This window comes from Gymnodraco acuticeps, unplaced genomic scaffold (assembly GCF_902827175.1).
Source record: "Gymnodraco acuticeps unplaced genomic scaffold, fGymAcu1.1, whole genome shotgun sequence".
Lineage (NCBI taxonomy): Eukaryota > Metazoa > Chordata > Actinopteri > Perciformes > Bathydraconidae > Gymnodraco > Gymnodraco acuticeps.
The window spans coordinates 76,095-96,931 of record NW_022991933.1 but is presented as its reverse complement, the minus strand read 5'-3'; the positions used below and the strand labels follow the sequence as shown (position 1 = coordinate 96,931).

The window sequence follows — 20,837 nt, the reverse complement described above, 5'->3', positions numbered from 1 at the left end:
TGAGAGGAGGAAACGTATATTTTGAGGTGAACTGTCCCTTTATGATTGAGACTTGTCCTCCAGCAGATAGTGGGTCTTTCTGTGAAGCTGTGGGAAGGGAGGGGTTAGTGAGGGGGGGGTAACTGACAGTGAAAGAAGCTGCTGAACCAATGGGAGCGAGTTAGAATAAAAGAAATAATAAAGCAGGAAGAATGAGCTGATTCTAATGACAGAATCTCCCGTAAAGCCACAAAATGACCCACTATCCACTGAACCACGCTTTGATAGATTCATGTTAGTGTGTGTGTGTGTGTGTCCAGTTAAAACAGTCCAATCAGGGAGGAAGGAGCTCAATAGTCTCATTAGATCAAACAGTTTGGCAGAGTCCAGTCAGAGCCATGCATAGACAGTTCTTTTTTTTTTTTAACGTTACAGTCTGTCTGTTTGGCCACTATTGGTGGAGAGTCGCCATTTCCAGGGTCATGTGACCTCTTGCTGCTGTCCCATTGGTTGAGTGGCCTAGTGGGGGTGGCCTAGTGGGTCTCTTTGAGGGCTTTGAGGAGAGGGGGGTTCTGGGTAATGATATGATCCTAGAGAGAGGACGACAACAACAACATCAACAACTAAACAAAACAACAACAATAAAAACAACAACCAATCGGGTGCTAGGTGGGTGGAGCGTGCAGCAAGACAGAGTGTGGAGGTGTGCACTGAGCTAGCATAGAAATAGAAGATCTAGAGCGACCAGTGAGACAGCTTCTATGTGCCGAACGTTATTGTTATTATTTACTCAATCATTTGTGATCGGCAGACTATAAACACCAAAACAATGAGGTGGTATAAAAATGTTTGTTTAACTCTAAATTGAATTATTTATTATAGATTTGTTTCTAGTAATAGACTAAACTTACAAATCTAAAGGATACACATTTTCAAATATAAAAAAAAAACGTTTTGCCATGGGTTGCGGTCGAAAAGTCCAAAAATCAGCTATCGTCTATCCCTATCGTCTAATCCTATCATCTATCCCTATCGTCTATCCCTATCGTCTATCGTCTATCCCTATCGTCTATCCCTATCTATCGTCTATCCCTATCGTCTATCCCTATCTATCGTCTATCCCTATCGTCTATCCCTATCGTCTATCCCTATCGTCTATCCCTATCTATCGTCTATCCCTATCTATAGTCTATCCCTATCGTCTAATCCTATCGTCTATCCCTATCTATCGTCTATCCCTATCGTCTAATCCTATCGTCTATTCCTATCGCCTATCGTCTATCCCTATCGCCTATCCCTATCGCCTATCCCTATCGCCTATCGTCTATTTATATCGCCTATCCCTATCGCCTATCCCTATCGCCTATCCCTATCGCCTATCATTTATTTATATCGTCTATCCCTATCGTCTAATCCTATCGTCTATCCCTATCGCCTATCCCTATCGTCTATTTATATTGTCTATCCCTATAGTCTATTTATATCGTCTATCCCTATAGTCTATTTATATCGTCTATCCCTATCGTCTAATCCTATCGTCTATCCCTATCGCCTATCCCTATCGTCTATTTATATCGTCTATCCCTATAGTCTATTTATATCGTCTATCCCTATAGTCTATTTATATCGTCTATCCCTATCGTCTAATCCTATCGCCTATCCCTATCGCCTATCCCTATCGTCTATTTATATTGTCTATCCCTATCGTCTAATCCTATCGTCTATCCCTATCGTCTATCCCTATCGTCTATTTCTATCATCTATCGCCTATCCCTATCGTCTAACCCTATCGTCTATTCCTTGACCTCTGTGTGAAACGTCACGGGGTTAAGGGATAGTGGATAGGAGAATTCAAAAGGACTTAGGAGAAGAGACTGCGGTGCTTTGAGAATCCGACTGCACTTTCACTATCCGACGTGTTTACGATGCAATCACCATTAAAACATCTTTTAAAAGTTGAACAAACTCCACACAGCTCAGTAAAGACTGTGAAATGTTGACTTTATTGACAATTTCAGTAAAACTAACGTTCATATTTCTGTTTTTGATTATAATACTGATGAACGTTCAGAACAAGCACTTTGGCAACTTACCACATTACGTTTTAAAAAGCTTAATAAGCACCGTAACTTTCATGATATCATTTCTCGGTCATAATCGGTTGTTTCCGTGAACGGCCGACTGTTGTGTGACGTCAAATGCTGCGGCTGCAAGGCATTGTGGGGCAGCAATTTTCTCCTCTCCTTTCGGTGAGGGAGGTCCAGTGGTTCCTAAGCTAAAGGAGGTTATAAAGGAAGTTTGAAACCTCCTTTCTATCATCTAGAGCAGTGGAACGGCACTTATCATGGCTGCCACTGAGGGACTTCCGGGTCATTTCACTCCGTTAGGAAGGTTCCTAAGATAAACTGACAATTTGACCGCAACCCTAGTGTCTGTCTCTCCGCTCTAGAAACTCTAGCTCTATGGTGGATCGTGCTGAAGGGAAACATGCAGGGAGGAGAGGAAACACTTTAACACTGATGCAAATACACACACACATGCACACATGCACAAACACCGCCCAGAGGTGTTGCATCACTGGGAGGTTTTTATCAAAGAGACCCAAAGGAGTGTCAAGGTCAAAGCAATCCGGGGTCAAACACTGAGAGAGGGACAGCATCTCCACACCTGGCTCTGGGATGTGTGTGTGTGTGTGTGTGAGGGAAAGAGTGTGTGTGTATGTGTGAGGGACAAAATGAGTGTGTGAATGTGTGTTACTTTGTATTCCCATTGAATGTTAGTATACTGTGTGTGAGTATGTGTGTGTGTTTCTGTGTACTCACATTGCGTGCTGGGGTCGGTATCCGTGGTGAGTTTGACGTAGTTGCTAGGAAACAGCCCCTCCCTCCCGTTGAGCTCCCCTTTCCACCAATCACAGTCGTCCTTGTTGAGCACGGTGATCACCTGACTCTTCAGGAAGGCCAGCTCGTCGTCGTTCTGCGCCACATAGTCGTACATCCCGATCACCTGACACACAGCTGCACACACACGCACACACACACACAAAGTCAGACTTAAAGGTCCCCTATTATACTGTTTTTAGGTGCGTCTCAGATAAATAAAAATATATTAAAAAAACATGTCTATGAAGTGTTTGTCTCAAAATACCAAGCAGGTCACCCCTCTATTTAGATAGATAGATAGATTCTATTTCAGCCCTGTTGGAAGAGAACTGCTGAAAACATTTGGGGGGAAAAAGGAGGGGGAGCTTGTGATGAAACGCCATATCATGTTCCGAACCACATCAAGGATTATTTCTGAAACAGTATAGAGAGGCGAAGTCCCGCCCATCTACTTCCGACCCATGGGACCTTATTTCTGAAAAAGTATGTATTGAAGTCGATGGGGAGAGAAAGATTATCTTTCGATCCCGTTTGAATTGTGCCACGAGTTACACATATGATGTTTGTCAATCTTAAAAAATTATTTCCATGTCAAAAAAGTCACAGTTTGTCGTAAAACTGCTGAAATATAAGACTATGAAAAATACGCAACTAGAAAGACTACAAATCCCAGAGTCGCGGTCCCGCATGCTGGCTCTTAGGAACCGACTAACTCCCCTTGTGTGTATGCACAGCTCTCAACGTGCCCAGACTTGGAGTGATTTTCACCTCTTGTAATACTTTCCGCCTCGTTCTGAAAGAAAGGAGTGAAATGTTCCAACGTGACGGCCGTCTGGGTGTGTGGTGCGAGGCGGGAGATGTAGTTCATTGAGTGGTTTCACACAAACAAAAGTGTTACTTCACAGTTTTACGACACTTATATTTTTTGACTTGCAAAATTATCTTTTAAATTGACAAACATCATAAATAAGGGTCCCATGGAGATCCCCCGGAAAGGGAGGGACTTCGCCGCTCTATAGAGCTCAACTGCTGTTTTCTCTCAGGTTTAGGGAGGGGTATCGTTAAGGTTTTAACGGTACTATTTGTATCGATACCGCTTATCGATCCGGTCCTTTAACGGTACTCTTATCGGTTCGTTGGAGAAAAAAAGGTAAACTAACTAAACAAATTGTAAACAAAATTAACATAGCTTTTTACTTAAATTAAATAAATAACAAATGTTTTAACAAATGGTATTAAATAATCTGATGACAGAACTGTGAACAGAATAGCTGAAACTTTAACAAAATAAATAACTCAGTTTCCTCTAATCATTAACCCGTGTTTGTATAATGGAGTTAACTCCGTGTGTTGCTGCTAGCATACATAACACCTGACGTGGAAACGTTATTCGTGGACGGGGCTACAGAGCTGCTAGAAAGACGGTGGAACCCGGTGCATTCCTCCGTCTGAATGTGGTGCACTTTTGATAAATGTTTATAGAAACTGCTCGTGTTACCGCCGTTACATGCTGAACTCTTATTGCACTTTAGGTAACGAGCATTGTCCACATCGAGACGCGTAAAGTTTAACCACACCTCGGAGAGCGTTCTCTCCGCCATGTGTGTGTGTGTGTGTGTGTGTGAAAATACATCATAGACACATTTTGTAGTCTTTTTGCATGTTAGAAACGGAGTTGGCGAAACTAAAACTGCGATATAATGTTTATGTAGCAATAATACATATGACATATATTTTTTAAATCTCTCCAGTACCGATAAAAAGACCGATAACGTCGGAGCTTAACGGTACCACAGTCTTTAATAATTCAGCCCCGGGGCCCCTTTAATACCGGGGCTCGGTACCCATCCCTAATCAGGTTTACCACAAGGTGAGTTCCTTTTTACTTCCTGCTTCTTCACACACATGCTCTCCAGTGCAGGTTAGCTCTGAGTGTTAGCGATGCTAATGTAAACACCGATCATATTACGTCCAAAACAGTCGGGCATTGTTTCTGATAGCAACGTTTCTGATTGGGCCGTGGGTCCACATTTCAGATATGACGTCATATCGGACGCAAATCTGGATCAGCTCCGTTGTTCCCCGTTTTTAGAGATTTGGGTACGGAGGAAAAGAGAGAGGTTTTTATTTTCTGATGCTGCGTGAGTTCCCCGACACACCGGGGACACATTGATGTATAACAGACATCACAAAGTGCATTTTGCATGATAGGAGACCTTATTATTGGATGTTCTGCGTTCCCCACACAGCGTAAGCTATAAAACTCTTATTTTTATAATAGGTATTTATGTGTGTGCATACCTGTGCTGGCCGGAGTCAGTTTGGGGGGGGGTGGGCTCTGTGGGCGTCGTCTTGCTGGTGCTGGGACTCAGCAGCTTCACGTAATTGGCCGGAAACCAACCAATCTGCCGCTTCTTCCCCCGGGCCTAAACCAATCAGAGCAAAGCATGTTATTAAGCAAAAATCGCAACCAAATCTAAAGTCCTCAAATTATGCTACAGCCTCAAAATAGAGACGTAGACCTAGATGTAATTGAGACATATAATAGGAGGTACATATTGATTTATTCCACACAGGGCGGTTATTTTAAAAACAAAACATGTGCACTTTTTAGTTTTTTATAGCGCATGGCGGAAAGGAGCAGGGAGAAGAACATCTTATTTGACTTGCCCCCTTCTTAAAGAAAAAAATAAAATAATAAAAGCAATATTTTTTTCAGTCACAGTTGCTACAAATACTGAAATATAAAACCAGAACACAATCAAAAGTCTATTCAAATAGATTCTGGTATTGAACATATATTCAATTCATAACAACAATTAAATTAGAGACTCATTTAATGTATTTAGTATAATTCAACTAGATTATTATATGTTTCAGTGACATGGCACACGATAAAAAGCCTCATCATAGAGTGACGCGTCCTAAAACCAGGAAGTAAACTCCTTCCGGTTCCTTCAACAAAAAGCAATGCAATTTCTCCATAGGATTTTGGAAAATAGCTGGAAATAAGGTCTGTGGTTGAGACACATTTAAGAGACGGATCACGTTTTGTTCAGCCGGATAATCTCCACATGTCTATCCTACTTTTATCATTTTCTAGTCAAAATGCTAACGGTACGCTATAAAGGAGCTACAGCTGAGTCCAGCAGCACGACTTCAACGTCACGCCAACTTAAGATCCATATTCAAACACACAGATTCTAAATGGAACGAGTTGAAGCGTTTGTTTGAACAGTCTGCAGGAGGCAGGGACTTGCTTTCAAGCAGAACAGGGCAAACAAACTTAGAGGAGTGTTTACGTGTTCGGCGTAATGACGTACAACGACCTCGAGAACTTCTGTAGTCCTATTCAGCCACTTGGTAACAACCATCGTTTTTCAGACACGTCAACTCTTCAGAAATCACCAGTGGGGTCACTGCTGATGGATTTAATGTAGAACAAAACGTGATCCGTCTCTTCAATGTGTCTCGACCACAGACCTTATTTCAGCTATTTTCCAAAATCCTATGGAGAGATCCCATTGGCTCTGAGACGAGGGAACAGGAAGTGGTGAAATGCTAACTTACTTCCGGGTTTTAGGACTTGTCACTGTGGCACTCTATAATAAATGAAATATAACCATTGTGCTGTGATCGAGGAATTAGCTGGAACCATCTTCACAGTAAAATGACCCAAAACCAACACACGATACTCCGAGCAATTTCAGTCGCATAGAATTCCTAGACGTTATTGAGACATATAATAGGAGGTATGTATATTCAGGTATTGTAATTGTATTAAATACATAAGAACAATTAAATAAGAGAGCATTGAATGTCCTCAAGAAAGTATTTAGTATATTTAAACTAGATTATTATACGTTTCAGTGACATGGCACACGATTAAACGCTTCATAGAGCTGCCCTAGATTTCTCCTTTTGCAATGTCAACACAATGAACATTTCCTATATGAGAGTTATATGAGAGTTGGTGCTTGTGTACCTGCAGCTCACCCTCCCACCAGCCCCCCGGGTTTTTCTTCCTGATGAGGATCAGCTGACCCGGAGCTAACGTCAGCTGCTCGGCTCCTGTGGCGCTGTAGGGGGCGATCACCTGAGCGATCTCTGATGGAGACACAGAGGAAGAACATATATATTAATGTCAGTGAACCTACCTGCTGTGTTTTGAAAATGGGCTTTACTTAACCCTGTACTAAGTCTGAATTTTGAGAAAAGGTCATCATTTAAAAAGTCAGGGGTTACATCACTCTATCAGGGTCTTTGGGCCACTTTGTCCATGATTGACTTTTTAAATTCTCTGTCTCAAAAGTCTGACTTTTTCTCAAAATACTAACTTTTTCTCAAAAGTCTGACTTTTTCTCAAAATACTAACTTTTTCTCAAAATGTTGCTCTCAAAGTTTGACTTCAACATTTAAAACACATCTTCCCGGTGGTGCATGCCCCCGGACCCCCCTAGAGGAGGTTAGGTCCCCCCCTACAGGATGTTAGGTCCACCCCCCACTTAAATCATGTTCACATGGATAGGAAACTAAATACATTTGCACACATCTTGCGTCCATATCTTTCTGTTTTGGTGGTCATGCCACACCGTGCACGTGCATGCATGCGTGAGTCATGGTGAGATATCTGGATTAAGAGGTTGCTTTTTCTTTGCACAGCATGAAAGAAAGGCCAAATGAATGGGCTCTGATTTTAGTTTTTTTAAGCAGAGGTTGAGTTCAATCATTTGTACGGCCCTCGGAGGTTCCCCACCGCTGATTTAGACGGTTCTTGTGAGACTTGTGCTTTGTTTCGGTAAAAATGGTTCGTATAGTCAGTTAGCTGAGTTTCTTCCCGTTAAGTGGGTATGACACATTAATAGGTTTTTAAATATTAAGAAGCCCTGAGACACAGTTTCGTGAAAAACAACCCGCAGCCCCCTGTACCGGGGGCTCTCGGGCTTAACAGGTTAATAACATGATGTATGTTTTTAAATATGGGTATTGTCAACACATGCATTCATTCGTTTAGGAACCTTCCCAAGCAAAATAGCAGACTTGGACTATCTTGTAAGTGTGGAATAAATACTTTATTAAATCAGACAGGTTCAGTTTCTGATCCCTTTCTTTTGAAAATGCAAAAATGGAACTAAAACTCAAATAGACTTTATCTAGAAACTTGGTATAATCTGCGAAAAGGGGAGAAAGTGAAGAGTCGTCTGCAGGAGCTTCAATAAAGTAACATTATACATTGATTGAAAGCTCACCTGGTTTCTTTCCCAGGCTCCCCGTCTTCCCTCCTGGTCCCAAAGGCTGGAAACAAAAGTTTAAATCTAATTTATTACAAACATGTCTCTTGTTGTGTAAAATAAAGACACATTCACGCTCCTGATACTTCCTCATTTGCCCTGAGTCGCTCTCACCTCTAACGCCGAGTCTCGCGGTTTCACATAGTTCGACGGAAAGACTCCGATCTTCCCCCCGACCAATCCCGTCCACCAATCACCTTCTTTCCTGGTCACCATGACGACCTCTCCCTGTTGAAAGCTCAGGTCTCCCTGTTCGCTGCTCTCGTACGTGTACATGGCCACATATTCTGCACACAAGCACGGAGACACAGGGAGGCAATACGATTACTCATCAGGCTTTTTAGAGAAATATGCATTTACGTGTGAGTGTATGTGAGTGTGTGTATGTGAGTGTGTGTGTGTGTGTGTGAGAGAGAGAGTGTGTATAGTGTACCTGTATGTGTGACGAGAGTGTGTGTGTTTGTATGTGAGAGAGAGTGAGTGAGTGTGTGTATATGTCTGTGTCTGTATATGAGAGAGGTTGTGTGTGTGAGAGAGAGTGTGTGTGTGTGTGTGTGTGTGTGTGTGTGTGTGATGTGTGTGTGTGTGTGTGTGTGGTGAGCGAGAGAGTGTGAGAGAGATTGTGTGTGTGTGTGTCTGTGAGAGAGTGTGTGTGTGTGTGTATGTGTGGTATGTGTGTATGTGTGTGTGTGTGTGTGTGTGTGGTGTGTGTGGTGTGTGTGTGTGTGTGTGTGTGTGTGTGTGTGTGTGTGTGTTGTGTGTGTGTTGGTGTGTGTGTGTGGTGTGTGTGTGTGTGGTGTGCTGCGTGTGCGTGCGTGAGGATGCTGAGTGCTGAGTGAGCGCTTGGTGTGTGTGTGTGTGTGTGTGTGTTTACCTTCTCCACCACCAGACTCTGAGGGTTTTGTTGGCGAAGGGGAGGGGCGCTTCCCATTGGGGGGGGCTTTCCGATACTCCAGACTCACTGAGAGAGACAAAAAACATCATATTAAAGATACAGGATTTTATTTTGATATCTGAACATTTTAATAAATAGGCAATTTAAAAAAAATCAAATTATAAATAAGAATTAATTGATGTTAAAGATAAAATAATAGTGTATACTAAATAAAAAAAGACATAAAATACATATAAATAAACCTTTATCTTTACTCTTCGTTGTTGTTTACTTCCTAAATCTCTCCTGCTTCACTGTTTTCAATATTTAAAATTGCACAAAAACTTATAAGTAATATTCCAAAAATCTAACCGTGTTAAGGGATGCTAAAGTAGATGTTACATGCTCCTGACTTTTTATGTATTGTCAACTGTTGGGAAAATCCTGAATGTCCTCTTCCAACATGAGAGTAACGTGATAACAAAGGTATCCCAACTGTAGCTGTGAACATGACAGGATGTGTGATTACCTAGAAGAGCATCAGGACTGTTTGAGGCATATGATAGCTATGTGATTAACATGATGATTCAGCCTCTATGGAGAGAGACATATGACAAGCATGCTCATTTCTGACGTGGAGCTAATCTGAAGTAAACATTGAATACTGCTTTCTATTCCTCCATCTTGTGACTGTGTAACTCCCTCTCTTGGATATCAGCATGTGAAGGACTCTGTTCAGGAACTAGTTGATGCTCTGTATGTGAAGACTACTTCCATTCTGGAGAGGATCACAGATACATGGATCCTGAGATTGAAGCTCAAGCTGATGACCAGTGATATTTTTCTAACAACAACATTGTAGCCCACCTTGGGTTTTTGCTGCGTGCGACGGTACTCGGGGGGGGCGTCATGGTGGGGGAGATGAGCTTGACGTAACTTTTGGGGAACCAGCCTCTCTGTCCGGTCTGCAGTTCCCCTAACCACCACATGTCCTGCTGCTCCAACACCGTGATGACCTGCGGTAAAGAATAAAAAGGGAAACAATTAGATATATACGGTACAACATCATTACAATCTAACAGAAATACACAAATACTCAATAGAAAAATATATGGTAACAGTTAATAGGCGTGATTTTAACCAAATGTGTTGCAAATGTACCCACATTTCTAGAAAAATAAAAGGCAAATCCTTATTAACATCCATTATATCCATTGTTTTGTTTGTTTTTCTAGTGGATACAACAAATAAAGCACTAGTTATGAGTTTTTCTATCAATTTCAACCAATTTCAAGTGTTTGCGATATTTCAAGATACGTTTGTACTCAAGTACAAGCACACAACTATAAGAGTGAATGAAAACACACCTTATTAATGAAGATAATGTAATATATAGTGTGTTTAATATGAAGGAATGGCTCCTCTACCTCATTTTTGTTGAAGTTAAGGTGGTTGTCCTTCTTCGCCCTCCAGGGATACAAAGCCTGAGCCTGAAGACCCTCTACCTTCTCCCCCTGACAAACAGAGAAAAAAAAGCAATAATTAATACAGATTGTAATCTACAAACACAGCAACAACTCGATAATCAAACAAAGAAAATATTATCAGTGAAAAAGCTGATTTATTATATATTTAAAACACATTTTGGACCCAGTTTAAGAGACTATAATGTTCCTACCTGGCCCAGCACAGGAGAAGGGGAGGAGCCTGTTGTCAAGGTAGCTGGTGTGAAGGCGGAGCGTTGCCGTAGCTGCGCAGACGGAACACTGAGGGAAGGATTCTGATTGGTCGTAGAGGTGGGCCATGCATCCCAGCCCTCGCTTTCTGATTGGCTGGCTGAGTTAGAGGGCCAACTGGAGATAAAACACACCAAGGAAAGATTTATATTAAAAAGAGCACAGAGGCAGATTAACGTGAGGCTACACTCATACATACAAAGTTGAAATGTATTTGTAGGATTAGATGACAGTAGTGGCTATGTAGGATTATGACTTTTTAAAGTGTCAAAGTCAAAATGTATTGGACAAAGTTTTTTGTTTGATTAAAATATAGTTGAATACATATGTTTTGCCACTTAGCCTTTCCAAAACAACTTTATCATGTTATAAATTGTTATTTTGAGGCTGTTGATAAGTGTTTAATTAAGTTTGATTATTGTTTTCTACGGTAAGGACGTCGTAAAATAATTTGAGTAAATTTGATTTATATAGCCCCTTTTCTAGGTATTCAAAGATGCTTGATATAAAAACAATATAATAATAATACATGTGATTTATATAGCGCTTTTCCGTGTGCTCAAGCGCTTAAATATGGTAACGTAAACTCAGAGATTTATGGGAAAACCTAAAAACATCAAATAAGGAAAGACAGTTGGTGTAGTTCTTATGATATTCGGACTAAAACCCTGGTTCTGATGGTTTGCCACCAGCTCGTTGACTCACGTGGTGTTGAAGTCAGCCCAGTTACTATTGGCTGAGGGCGCGGAGGAGGAGGCGTGTCCCGGGGCGGGGGGAGGCGTGCTCATTGGCTGCTGGGCTGAAGTGGGAGGGGCCGAGGCGGTTGCTCGCAAGCTGATTGGTGCTTCACTGTCCGGTATCCGTTCAGCGTAATTGGCGGGAAACCAACCAGTGCGGCCCCTGAGCTCTCCTCCCAGCCAACCAGGTTCTCCCGTCTGGGACTCATCGACCTATCAAAGCAGAGGGGCGGGGTTAGATGAAGTGGATGCATGCTGACACACAGAGATGTGTGTGTGTGTGTGTGGGTGTCAAGATACATGGTACAACATTCACAATAACAATGGACACAACAACAGCTGTTCAGAGGTAAAACTACAGAAAGCACAATTACAGAAATTAATACAATTATCGACAGAGAGAAATTAACTTGACATTGTTTCTATCTTAACAACCAGACTCTTATAATGAATAATCTGCCTAACTCAGTAATGCTACTCATATAAATCATCTCATTTTAAAACCTAAGGCAGGTCACTTCACTGGAAGTTAAAAATCCCTTTTAAATATCTATTTTTATTTCCATTTCTTTACGATTTTTTTGTAAATCTTTTGTAAAAGATGAACTTCCAATGTGTTTTTGAATAGAAATAAAGCGGTCTAATCTTATTTATGTTGAAGTGTATTTGCTGGTCATACAAAATATATTAAATGTATTTTTTCGCTGAGGTAAGCTAACTCAAAGTAGCGTTTCCTTCCTTGAATAACTTTTAAAATCACAGCATATCATCATTCTTCTCATTAACTGTGAAAACAAATCAAGCATAACAACATTTACAGTCAGATTAGAATGATTTCGTACAAAAACGACAACCATTCATCTGCTGGCAAATGAATGAACGTGGAGATGATGTGAGATGAGCCAATGACAGCGAGAGTTCAAGTGAAAGCTGGCTTGTGATTGGTGGAGGTACAACACTGGGCGGGGTCAACAACAACAACAACTTACCCACTCCCCCTTCACCTTCAGTTAGCACAGCAGAAGAGAGAAGAAACAGTTAATACACACACACACACACCACACACACACACACACACACACACACACACACACACACACACACACACACACACACACACACACACACACACACACACACACACACACACACACACACACACACACACACACACACACACACACACACACACACAACACACACACACATCACAACACACACACACACACACACACACACAACACACACCACACACACACACACACACACACACACACACACTTTTAAGTCCTCCCAAATTTAAAACGTTATTGGTCTTGAGGGAGTATCTTGGTATTTCATCGTCACTTGGCTATTAAAACTTTAACCTAATACGTTTTCTATGAATCTAATCTTTACGTTAAGAGTCCTAACGCCCTATTGTTAATTTTTGTTCTTATTATAACCGTGTTACAAAGACACACTTACAGATGCACTCATTGGCTGCAATCACGATCCTCTCGGATTTACAAATAACCTACGCTCGATTGCTGATACATCTTCAAATTGACTATAATAATGTAATACTGGAATATATTCAAAGCTCATAGTGCTCAAATATATTGATATTTAACGTCCAATATTTATGTCCAACAACATCAGAACGAGGGGGTTTGTATTCTGATATCAGTGAGTCTTGCATCAATCGATTAAAGGGCAGATCTATCAATTTGCATGTACGTGGTGTGAGACCTAATTCATTAAGTACAGTATATTCTGTATGCCTTCACTTATTAATAACAAATAATATCATGTCGTATGACCCCATACGTTACTTCTACTTCTCCTTTTCATCAAACCAAAAATACGTTTTGTTTCCTTATTCTTGTTCGAGCTGCTACAGACACATCACAGCCGTTCACTGTCGTAAAAAACAGATTTCTCATGTTATAAATTGTTATTTTAAGGCTGTTGATAAAAATACTGTGATTAAATTCCCTAACGTTGTTTTTGCTGCACCATCTTCTTCCTTCCTTTTCCTTGTTCGAGCTGCTACAGACATGACAGACTTCCTCCTGTGTTCCTGTGTTTTGGTACCAACGTTAGACGACCTAAGGATGCAAGTGTATGGTCGTTAAGTTTGTGTTTATACTGCGTACCATGATGACGTCTCCCGGGGCGATGCTGATCTCATCGTGGCTGCGAGCATCAAACGGATACAGAGCTCTGTAGTAAACCACCTTCACGGACGTCTGCTGGTCGAAGCTGCTGACCGGGGTCTTCTGCTCGAACAGATTGGGAACCGGACCCTTCTCCACTGTGAAGAAAGATATGATTACAATATAATCAACCAAAGTATAATTAAGCGTTAATGATATGTGTTGTCAAACTCTAACAACACACTTTATACTAAGAGGTAGGTGTAACTAAATCAATTCATTCAAGTACATTTCTCTCATACTTGTTCTTGAGTATAACGTTTTTTTTAAGTTACATTGAGAATTCAGGACTTTTACTTTACGTAATGGAGTATTTATAGACTGTAGGCTGTTTTTAAGTAAAGAATAAGAGTACTTCTTTAAACCTTGCAAGTCAAGCTTTGAATTTGAATCCAAAACTAGCGTGACATAATGCTTCGTGTTCTTGAGGAGTCTTTATGTCCAGAAACGTATTGAATATATTTTGAGGAAAGTGTGCTGGAATTAGATTCTTACTGTAAGGTTTAAAAGATTTTTCACACATGCCGATCATCTAAAACCCAGAAGAGTTTTACTTCCGATCCGATTCTTGCCTCTAAATGTGTCCTACAGATTTAAAAGTATTGCCTTAACTCTGCAGGAATTTTGGAATCAAGTAAGGATGTAGATACAATCCTTTGGTTCCTCATACAACTGTCAAACACTCTACTCTAGGGTTAATGCACAGTGTAATAACACTAATGATCTCAAGTCAGCCTGAAGCATCCTTTGTGCTCCAGTCCATCCTCTCAGTGAACACAGAGCTGAATCCAGATCAGATGCACGCTGAAGGCTCTTTGAAGAGCTTTTCTCTCACTGATCGTGTTTGTTGTGTCTTGATATCTGTCTGTTGATGTTACGCATAGAGCTGCTGTGATGCAAGGAGCATTTCAGACTTGATTTGACCACTAAAGTATTATCTTATCGTATTGATTGCACACACTGTAACAGCACTTGTTATATATTTAATGCACACATTATATGTAGTAGGGATGCCAGTGATTATTCGATTATTCGTTACAGTCTCCATAATCGAATATTATTTTTAAAAATCGATTTTATTATTATTTTTCTTTTCTGGCTTAGTTTCAACCAAAATATAGACTAATGCTAATAATAGTAATAGTATTAATAATTGTAAATGGCCATTGGTCACACCACTAGTTTGTTTTACTGTAAACTTGGAGGAAGCCTGCGTGCAGAGCAGACTGCTGCTGCAGCACGCACCGCCCCCGCCCGCACCCCCCCTCTCCCTCACACGTGCGACTAAAGATGAACAAAGCGGCAGGTAAAAAGAGTTCCTCCTCGTGGAACTACTTCGAACTTACAAGTCCAAAGGAAGTTAAATGCAAGCTCTGCGAAAAGACGTTGGTCTATCACAGCTCAACCTCAACAATGCGTTTTGAGTATTAATACAGGCTACAGCCTGTATTAATAATAGCATTGGGGGGGGGGAATAATCGATTATTATTCGCCAGGGCTGCCGAATAATCGATTTTGATCATGGTCAGTTTCTGGCAACCCTAATATGTAGTAGCCCACCTGTTGGCCCCCATGGATCCCCCGGCTGGCTGCTGAACAGTTTGCTCAGCTTCTCCTGCATCTCCATCTTCCCTCTCCCCTCGTCCTCCTTCTCCTCTGAAGACCCTGCTGCTCCCTTCTGATCCTCTTCCTCCTCCTCCTCCTCTTCCTCCTCCGCCTCCATCATGCCCCTCCTCTTCCTCTCCTCCTCCTCCAGAGTGACTCTGTTGAGCCAGGCGTGGGGTGCAGAGACGGAGGGGGGGGTGGGATTATTGGACGCAGAACTTCCTGCTTCTTCCCTCCAGGACATCCCTTCCTCTGCGGACAACCTGGTGAGAAAAGAGACAGGAATGTGAACTGATCAAACAAACTCTTATTTTCATGCCATGGATACCATACACAACTTGTTGAGATAGAATACAAGAGATTACAATGTCCATACTATGTGATAACTTGGAAAAGGGACAACATATGTGACCTGCTCTATCGAAATCAGTCGCATTGACCCGAAGACACATTTTGAGTTGTATACTCCTGGAAAGAGGAGATTCCTAGCTTTCTAATGATATCAGGATTGTTGTTGTTCTCCAAATATTAAGCAAAATATGTCACATTATATAATGACTGTCACCGAGTCATCATTTTGAGAAAAAGGCCTTCAAAGTTTTCTCTTCTCTGGAATCCATCGATCTGATTGATTATTAGTGGAGCAAATGATCAAAATACTACGGAGGGAAGATATTTTCGTTGGAGGGGAAGCTCGCGAGTGTGTGTGTATACGTGTGTGTGTGTGTGTGTGTGTGTATACGCGTGTGTGTTTGTGTAATTTTGCGTTTGTGTGTATTGTGTTTGTTTCCCGGGGAAAACACTCACGAGAAACACCGGCTGTTGTTATGCCTGCTGTGACGTTAAGTTACTCCGTTCTCCGCTTGTAATTATGCCAAAGCTTCAAACTTGTATTTATCATCTGAATTTGCCGAAACAAGTTTAATATTCTGAAAGCCAAGACTTTGTTTAATTGAAATCAGATGAAAACAAACTGTAACGGACCCTGCCGTGTTATCTATGATTACTATACTCTTACATTCATAATGTCAGCCGGAGGGAGGCCGCAGAGTGGCGAGGGAGAGCTGTCTTCGTCCCTTTACAAGCTTCAAACATGTATTTATCGTGTGATTTTGGAAATAAAAGTTTCATATTCTGAAAGCCAAGACTTTGTTTGTTTAAAATCAAACAAAACACCCGAACCCCGAAAAAATTGTTTTTTACGCAAATCCACGTTTATTCTGAAATGAGCCGTTGCGACTTCCGACTGATTTCGATAGAGCGGGTCACAGATGGCATATTTAAGCAGATTGCAATTAAAATCAGTGCTTGATTAGGGTTCATTTCCATCAATGGGATAGTTATTAATATCCTCAGGGTGGCTTAAAAACGCTTTCTAGCTTCCTATCAAAGTAAAGAAGTGGATAATAAAGCCTGATTTAAACAATACAGGAATCATCGTGTAAGAAATAACAGAATAGACGTTAGACGCTTTTATCCAAAGCGACTTACATACTCAATACAGTGGGCAATCCCCACAGGAGCAATTTGGGGTGAAGAGTCTCAGGGACACAACGACATGCTGACTGCAGTGGGGTTTGAACCTGTGACCCCCTGATCCCAACACCTACGGACAACCCACTATGCCACACGCCTCCACCATGTACCATGTACCATGTAATCATTTAAAAAATATACTTATATATTAATATTTAAAGGATATTAATCTTTTATCCATGTAGGGAGGCCTTAAGATTAATAATTATCCCATTTTAGTAGTACGTAAAAGTGGTTCCAGTTGTTTGTGTAGTTTGCGATAACGTAGTATAATAAAAAACTATATATAAGATAAGAGAAGATGGAACTTTATGTATCGCCTTGGGGAAATTCAGGGTGTTTGACCCTTTCAGGATTCACACAAGGTAAAAACAAAGACAAATAGAATTAAAAAAAAATTTAAATACAGATTTTTCAAAAAACATAAAGTGACAAAGTGATAAAGTAACTGTTGATATCGTCCCATGTCTAGCTTGTACCCATTAAAAGCCTCTCATTGTGAACTCCATTACCTGCCATCCTGCAGCTCGGCAGACTTCCTCTCGATGGGTGTGTGTAGGTGAGAGTGTGTGGTGTGTCAGTGAGTGTGTGTCTCCGTCCAGATCCCTTTGTTTCTGCCTCTGCTGCCGACTGTGGATCTCCCGCAGCTCCTGCAAAGCATCATGGGAAACAGGAAAGGAACAGCGGTGAGGAGGTGGGAGATCAAAAGGGCTGGTTGCTACGGGTTACCATCGACCACAAACAACAACAACAGCAGCAACAGCAGCAGCAGCATGGGTTAGTCAGGTGATCAAGACAAGCCCCGCCCCTTTAACTGTGTCACTGAGGTAATCATCAGCTTTATTTAAAGTAATGAAATCTCCTAGCTGGTAACCATGGCATTTAATTGAATTTTAACCATCTAAACGAGCAGCTAATTGCTTTTGCTTTAGAGCTAGAAATCCTCGCTGCTGCTTGATATCCTGCAAATCAGAAGGTCAACTGTCGGAGACGGGAAACGATAAATTAAGACATGTAGTGAGTCATTTAACAGAGGTTTATTTTTGGGTGTTGGTTGCAGACTGTAAAGGTTTTTCGGGGTATATTGTGATATGTGATCAAGCTCTTAAAGAAAAAAGGACATGATTTAACAAAAACTGGCGAAAGAAATTCAGTATTTTGCTTAAATAATACGAAAAATGCACTTTAATGGTTTTGTTTTTGGTCAATTTTCTGCGGTGTAGCAAAGGCTAACAAGGACATCACTAATTAAGATTAAAATAAAAGAACATCCTATTAACTGCGTCACTTTAAGACAACACTAAAGAGCACCTCATTGTTCTTGCTGTCGAACTAGGAATCCTGGCTGTGTGGCTAAAAGGGAGACAAGGAAACTACCCATTAAAGGTCCCATGTCATGCTTTTCCGGTTATTACCCGTCCCCTTGTGTTATGAAGGTTTTTCTGCATGTAAACGGTCTGCAGAGTCACACACCCTCAAAGTACACCCTGTAGGAAGTAAAACTCTAACACAGAAAATACCTGTCTGTGCTGCCCCAGAACGCCTCGTTGGAGATTTCTCTTTTTCCATTGTTTACTTCTTGGGTATAGTGACGTATTTCGGGCTCCGCGGACGTAACGGCTCTGCAGATTGGTCCAAATTGAGCAATCTGCGGAGCCGTTACGTTACGTCCGTGGAGCCGTTACGTTTGGACCAATCCGCGGACTTCCTCCTCACACACACTCTGCGGGACGTTGCGAGGCTCGCTGCTGCGAGGAGCGGTACACTGTGAGCTGGCTCACTGGTGTGGGGTCGGCGAGACACCGCGAAAACTCAGCCTGAGCACACACACAAACTCCCAGCCAGGCTGCGGGTGTGTGTGTGTGTGTTTGGGGCTGGGTTTCGCTGTCTCGCAGACGGCCACTGGGCTCACAGGGAGGGGGGGGCAGGAGCTCCAACAAGCCGTTTAGGACAGAGAGTGAATACACATACTATACAGAGATGCTGTGAGAAAACCAATGTGAGTTTGGAACATTGAACAATGTAAATCTATTCTAGTCGACCTCAACAATGGAATTATGATCAGTAGAAATGGCCATGACATGAGACCTTTAAGTTCAAGAGTCAACAAAGGAAGATAGTGGAAACAACAACTACAGGAAAACACAGAGCACTTCCTGGCGGCTATACACTTCTTCAGCACTGTGGGAACTTGATTGTTGACTTTAACAGACATTTAGAAGTTAGTCCTGGTCTCCAGTTTAGAGTTAAAGTGGGAGGGTTGGGGCCACAAAACCACAGGGGCTGCAGGCGGCCACGTTGGAGGGGGGGCGGAGCTTGCACAAGAGGGCGGGACCACAAAACAGGGAGATAGCCGTTCTGTGGTAGTCCATGCAACCATGCTTGTGCCATTAGAACATACTCTGTTACTATAGCAACATGCAGCTGTTTGTGTTTCAGCCAAACAAACAACGTTTTGGTCAGACGGAGGAATAAACCTACAACTCTGAGAGAGAGAGGAGAGTAAGAGAGAGAGAGAGAGAGAGCGAGAATGAGAATACAGACATAGAGAGAGGAGAGAGAGAGAGTGAGGAGAGGAGAGAGAGAGAGAACAGTCTGAAACAGGAAGTGGAGGACATGAGACAACATGAGAGACAAAGACCCTCCCCTAATGTTGAGACACATGGGGATATTATTTCGGAATAAATAAGTGCGGGAGATAACGAGTATAACTATTTATCTTTGGATCCTGTTTAAATCGTGCCATGGACCTTTGATGATATTGGTATTTTTTTGAAGTCATAAATCCTTTATTTGTGGGTCAATTGACTTCACTACTGAGTAAACTAACATCTTTAATTATAGTGGGAAAGTACACGTTAATAAAAGAGAATACAATATAAGTACACATTTATGTTTACGTTTTTTTCACACACAACTAAATGGTACCACGATAAAGTGTGACTTTCTTGAACTGCCAAAGGACTTTCTAAATACATTTTAAGGAGAAAACTATGCATTCCCCCTAAAAATAAGTCCCATATATGTGACACCAGAAAGAAACACACACAAACACACACACACACACACAGTTTCTAGTTCAACAGCATGTTAGCCTCTCAAATGTTTAATAGCTTGTCAGGCTGAAACATCATCTGGTAGCACACAGGAAGTAGCATTACCTCACAGTGTAGTAGTAGCATAAAGTCATCTAATCTAGTACACCTGCTAATCTAGCAAGACTATGGTGGCCCTGAGGGTCAAAACACAAATAGTAATACGTTGTGTGCTTTAAAAAATGTGTTTTGACCCTCAGGGCCACCGTACAAGACCACTAGTTTAGCATTACAACTGTGCACAGCGTCAACTATTGGAGCATTGTTAGCTAACTGGCTAATTAGTGGAAATAAGGGGTGCTAAAAAGAAGGAGGACAGAGAGAGAAGATAGAATATTAGAGATGAAGGGATTAGAAAAAAGTGTCAAAGAAAATAAGATGAGGATGAAGAGACATGGGGGGATATGGAAATAAAATAAAGAGAAGAAGAAGGGAGGGGAAGGGAGTTGTGAAGACCTTTATAACGTAGTCTAGCCGAGCCAGACACACCCTGATGGCTGACACACACTCCTGTATCTTCCCCTGCTCCTGGCACTGAAACGAACACACACACACACACATACACACACACAGACAGACTCAATCGTACTGTAGACACGGACACACACTCACAGACAGGTAATGCTTCAAAACATATCTACGCATTAATGAATTAAAGGAGTTGTTTTGGAGTTAATTTGAACTTCCTGATTTTATTCTGAAGTAAAAATATTAGACAATTCTTCTAGTAAGTGACCTGTGTTAATATAATGTCATATGTTTGATATATGACTGTATAAATCATAATATTAGACTTACAGACGTTAGGTTTTTGTGTTAAAATGTGTCTAATCTTACTCTGCATTAGGAACATTTGATATATGTGTTTATCTTCCCAATTAATTTAAAACTGCTTTCCAGTTAC

The 20,837-nt window shown here is 41.4% G+C and overlaps 1 protein-coding gene across 1 annotated transcript in view; it reads right to left on the bottom strand.

Annotated features, from left to right (window-relative positions):
• Positions 1-333: 333 nt before the first annotated feature.
• Positions 334-20,837, bottom strand: part of LOC117535731 (intersectin-1-like) — a 60,163-nt gene continuing 39,659 nt past the window's right edge. Inside the window, 17 exon segments of the mRNA XM_034200259.1 lie at positions 334-569; positions 2,802-2,996; positions 5,163-5,190; positions 5,192-5,287; positions 6,847-6,968; positions 8,111-8,156; positions 8,267-8,439; positions 9,027-9,090; positions 9,092-9,113; positions 9,894-10,042; positions 10,454-10,540; positions 10,705-10,879; positions 11,468-11,712; positions 13,638-13,795; positions 15,258-15,565; positions 17,351-17,409; positions 17,411-17,488. Coding sequence (XP_034056150.1) covers positions 568-569; positions 2,802-2,996; positions 5,163-5,190; positions 5,192-5,287; positions 6,847-6,968; positions 8,111-8,156; positions 8,267-8,439; positions 9,027-9,090; positions 9,092-9,113; positions 9,894-10,042; positions 10,454-10,540; positions 10,705-10,879; positions 11,468-11,712; positions 13,638-13,795; positions 15,258-15,565; positions 17,351-17,409; positions 17,411-17,488 — 2,007 coding nt within the window. The 3' untranslated portion in view covers positions 334-567.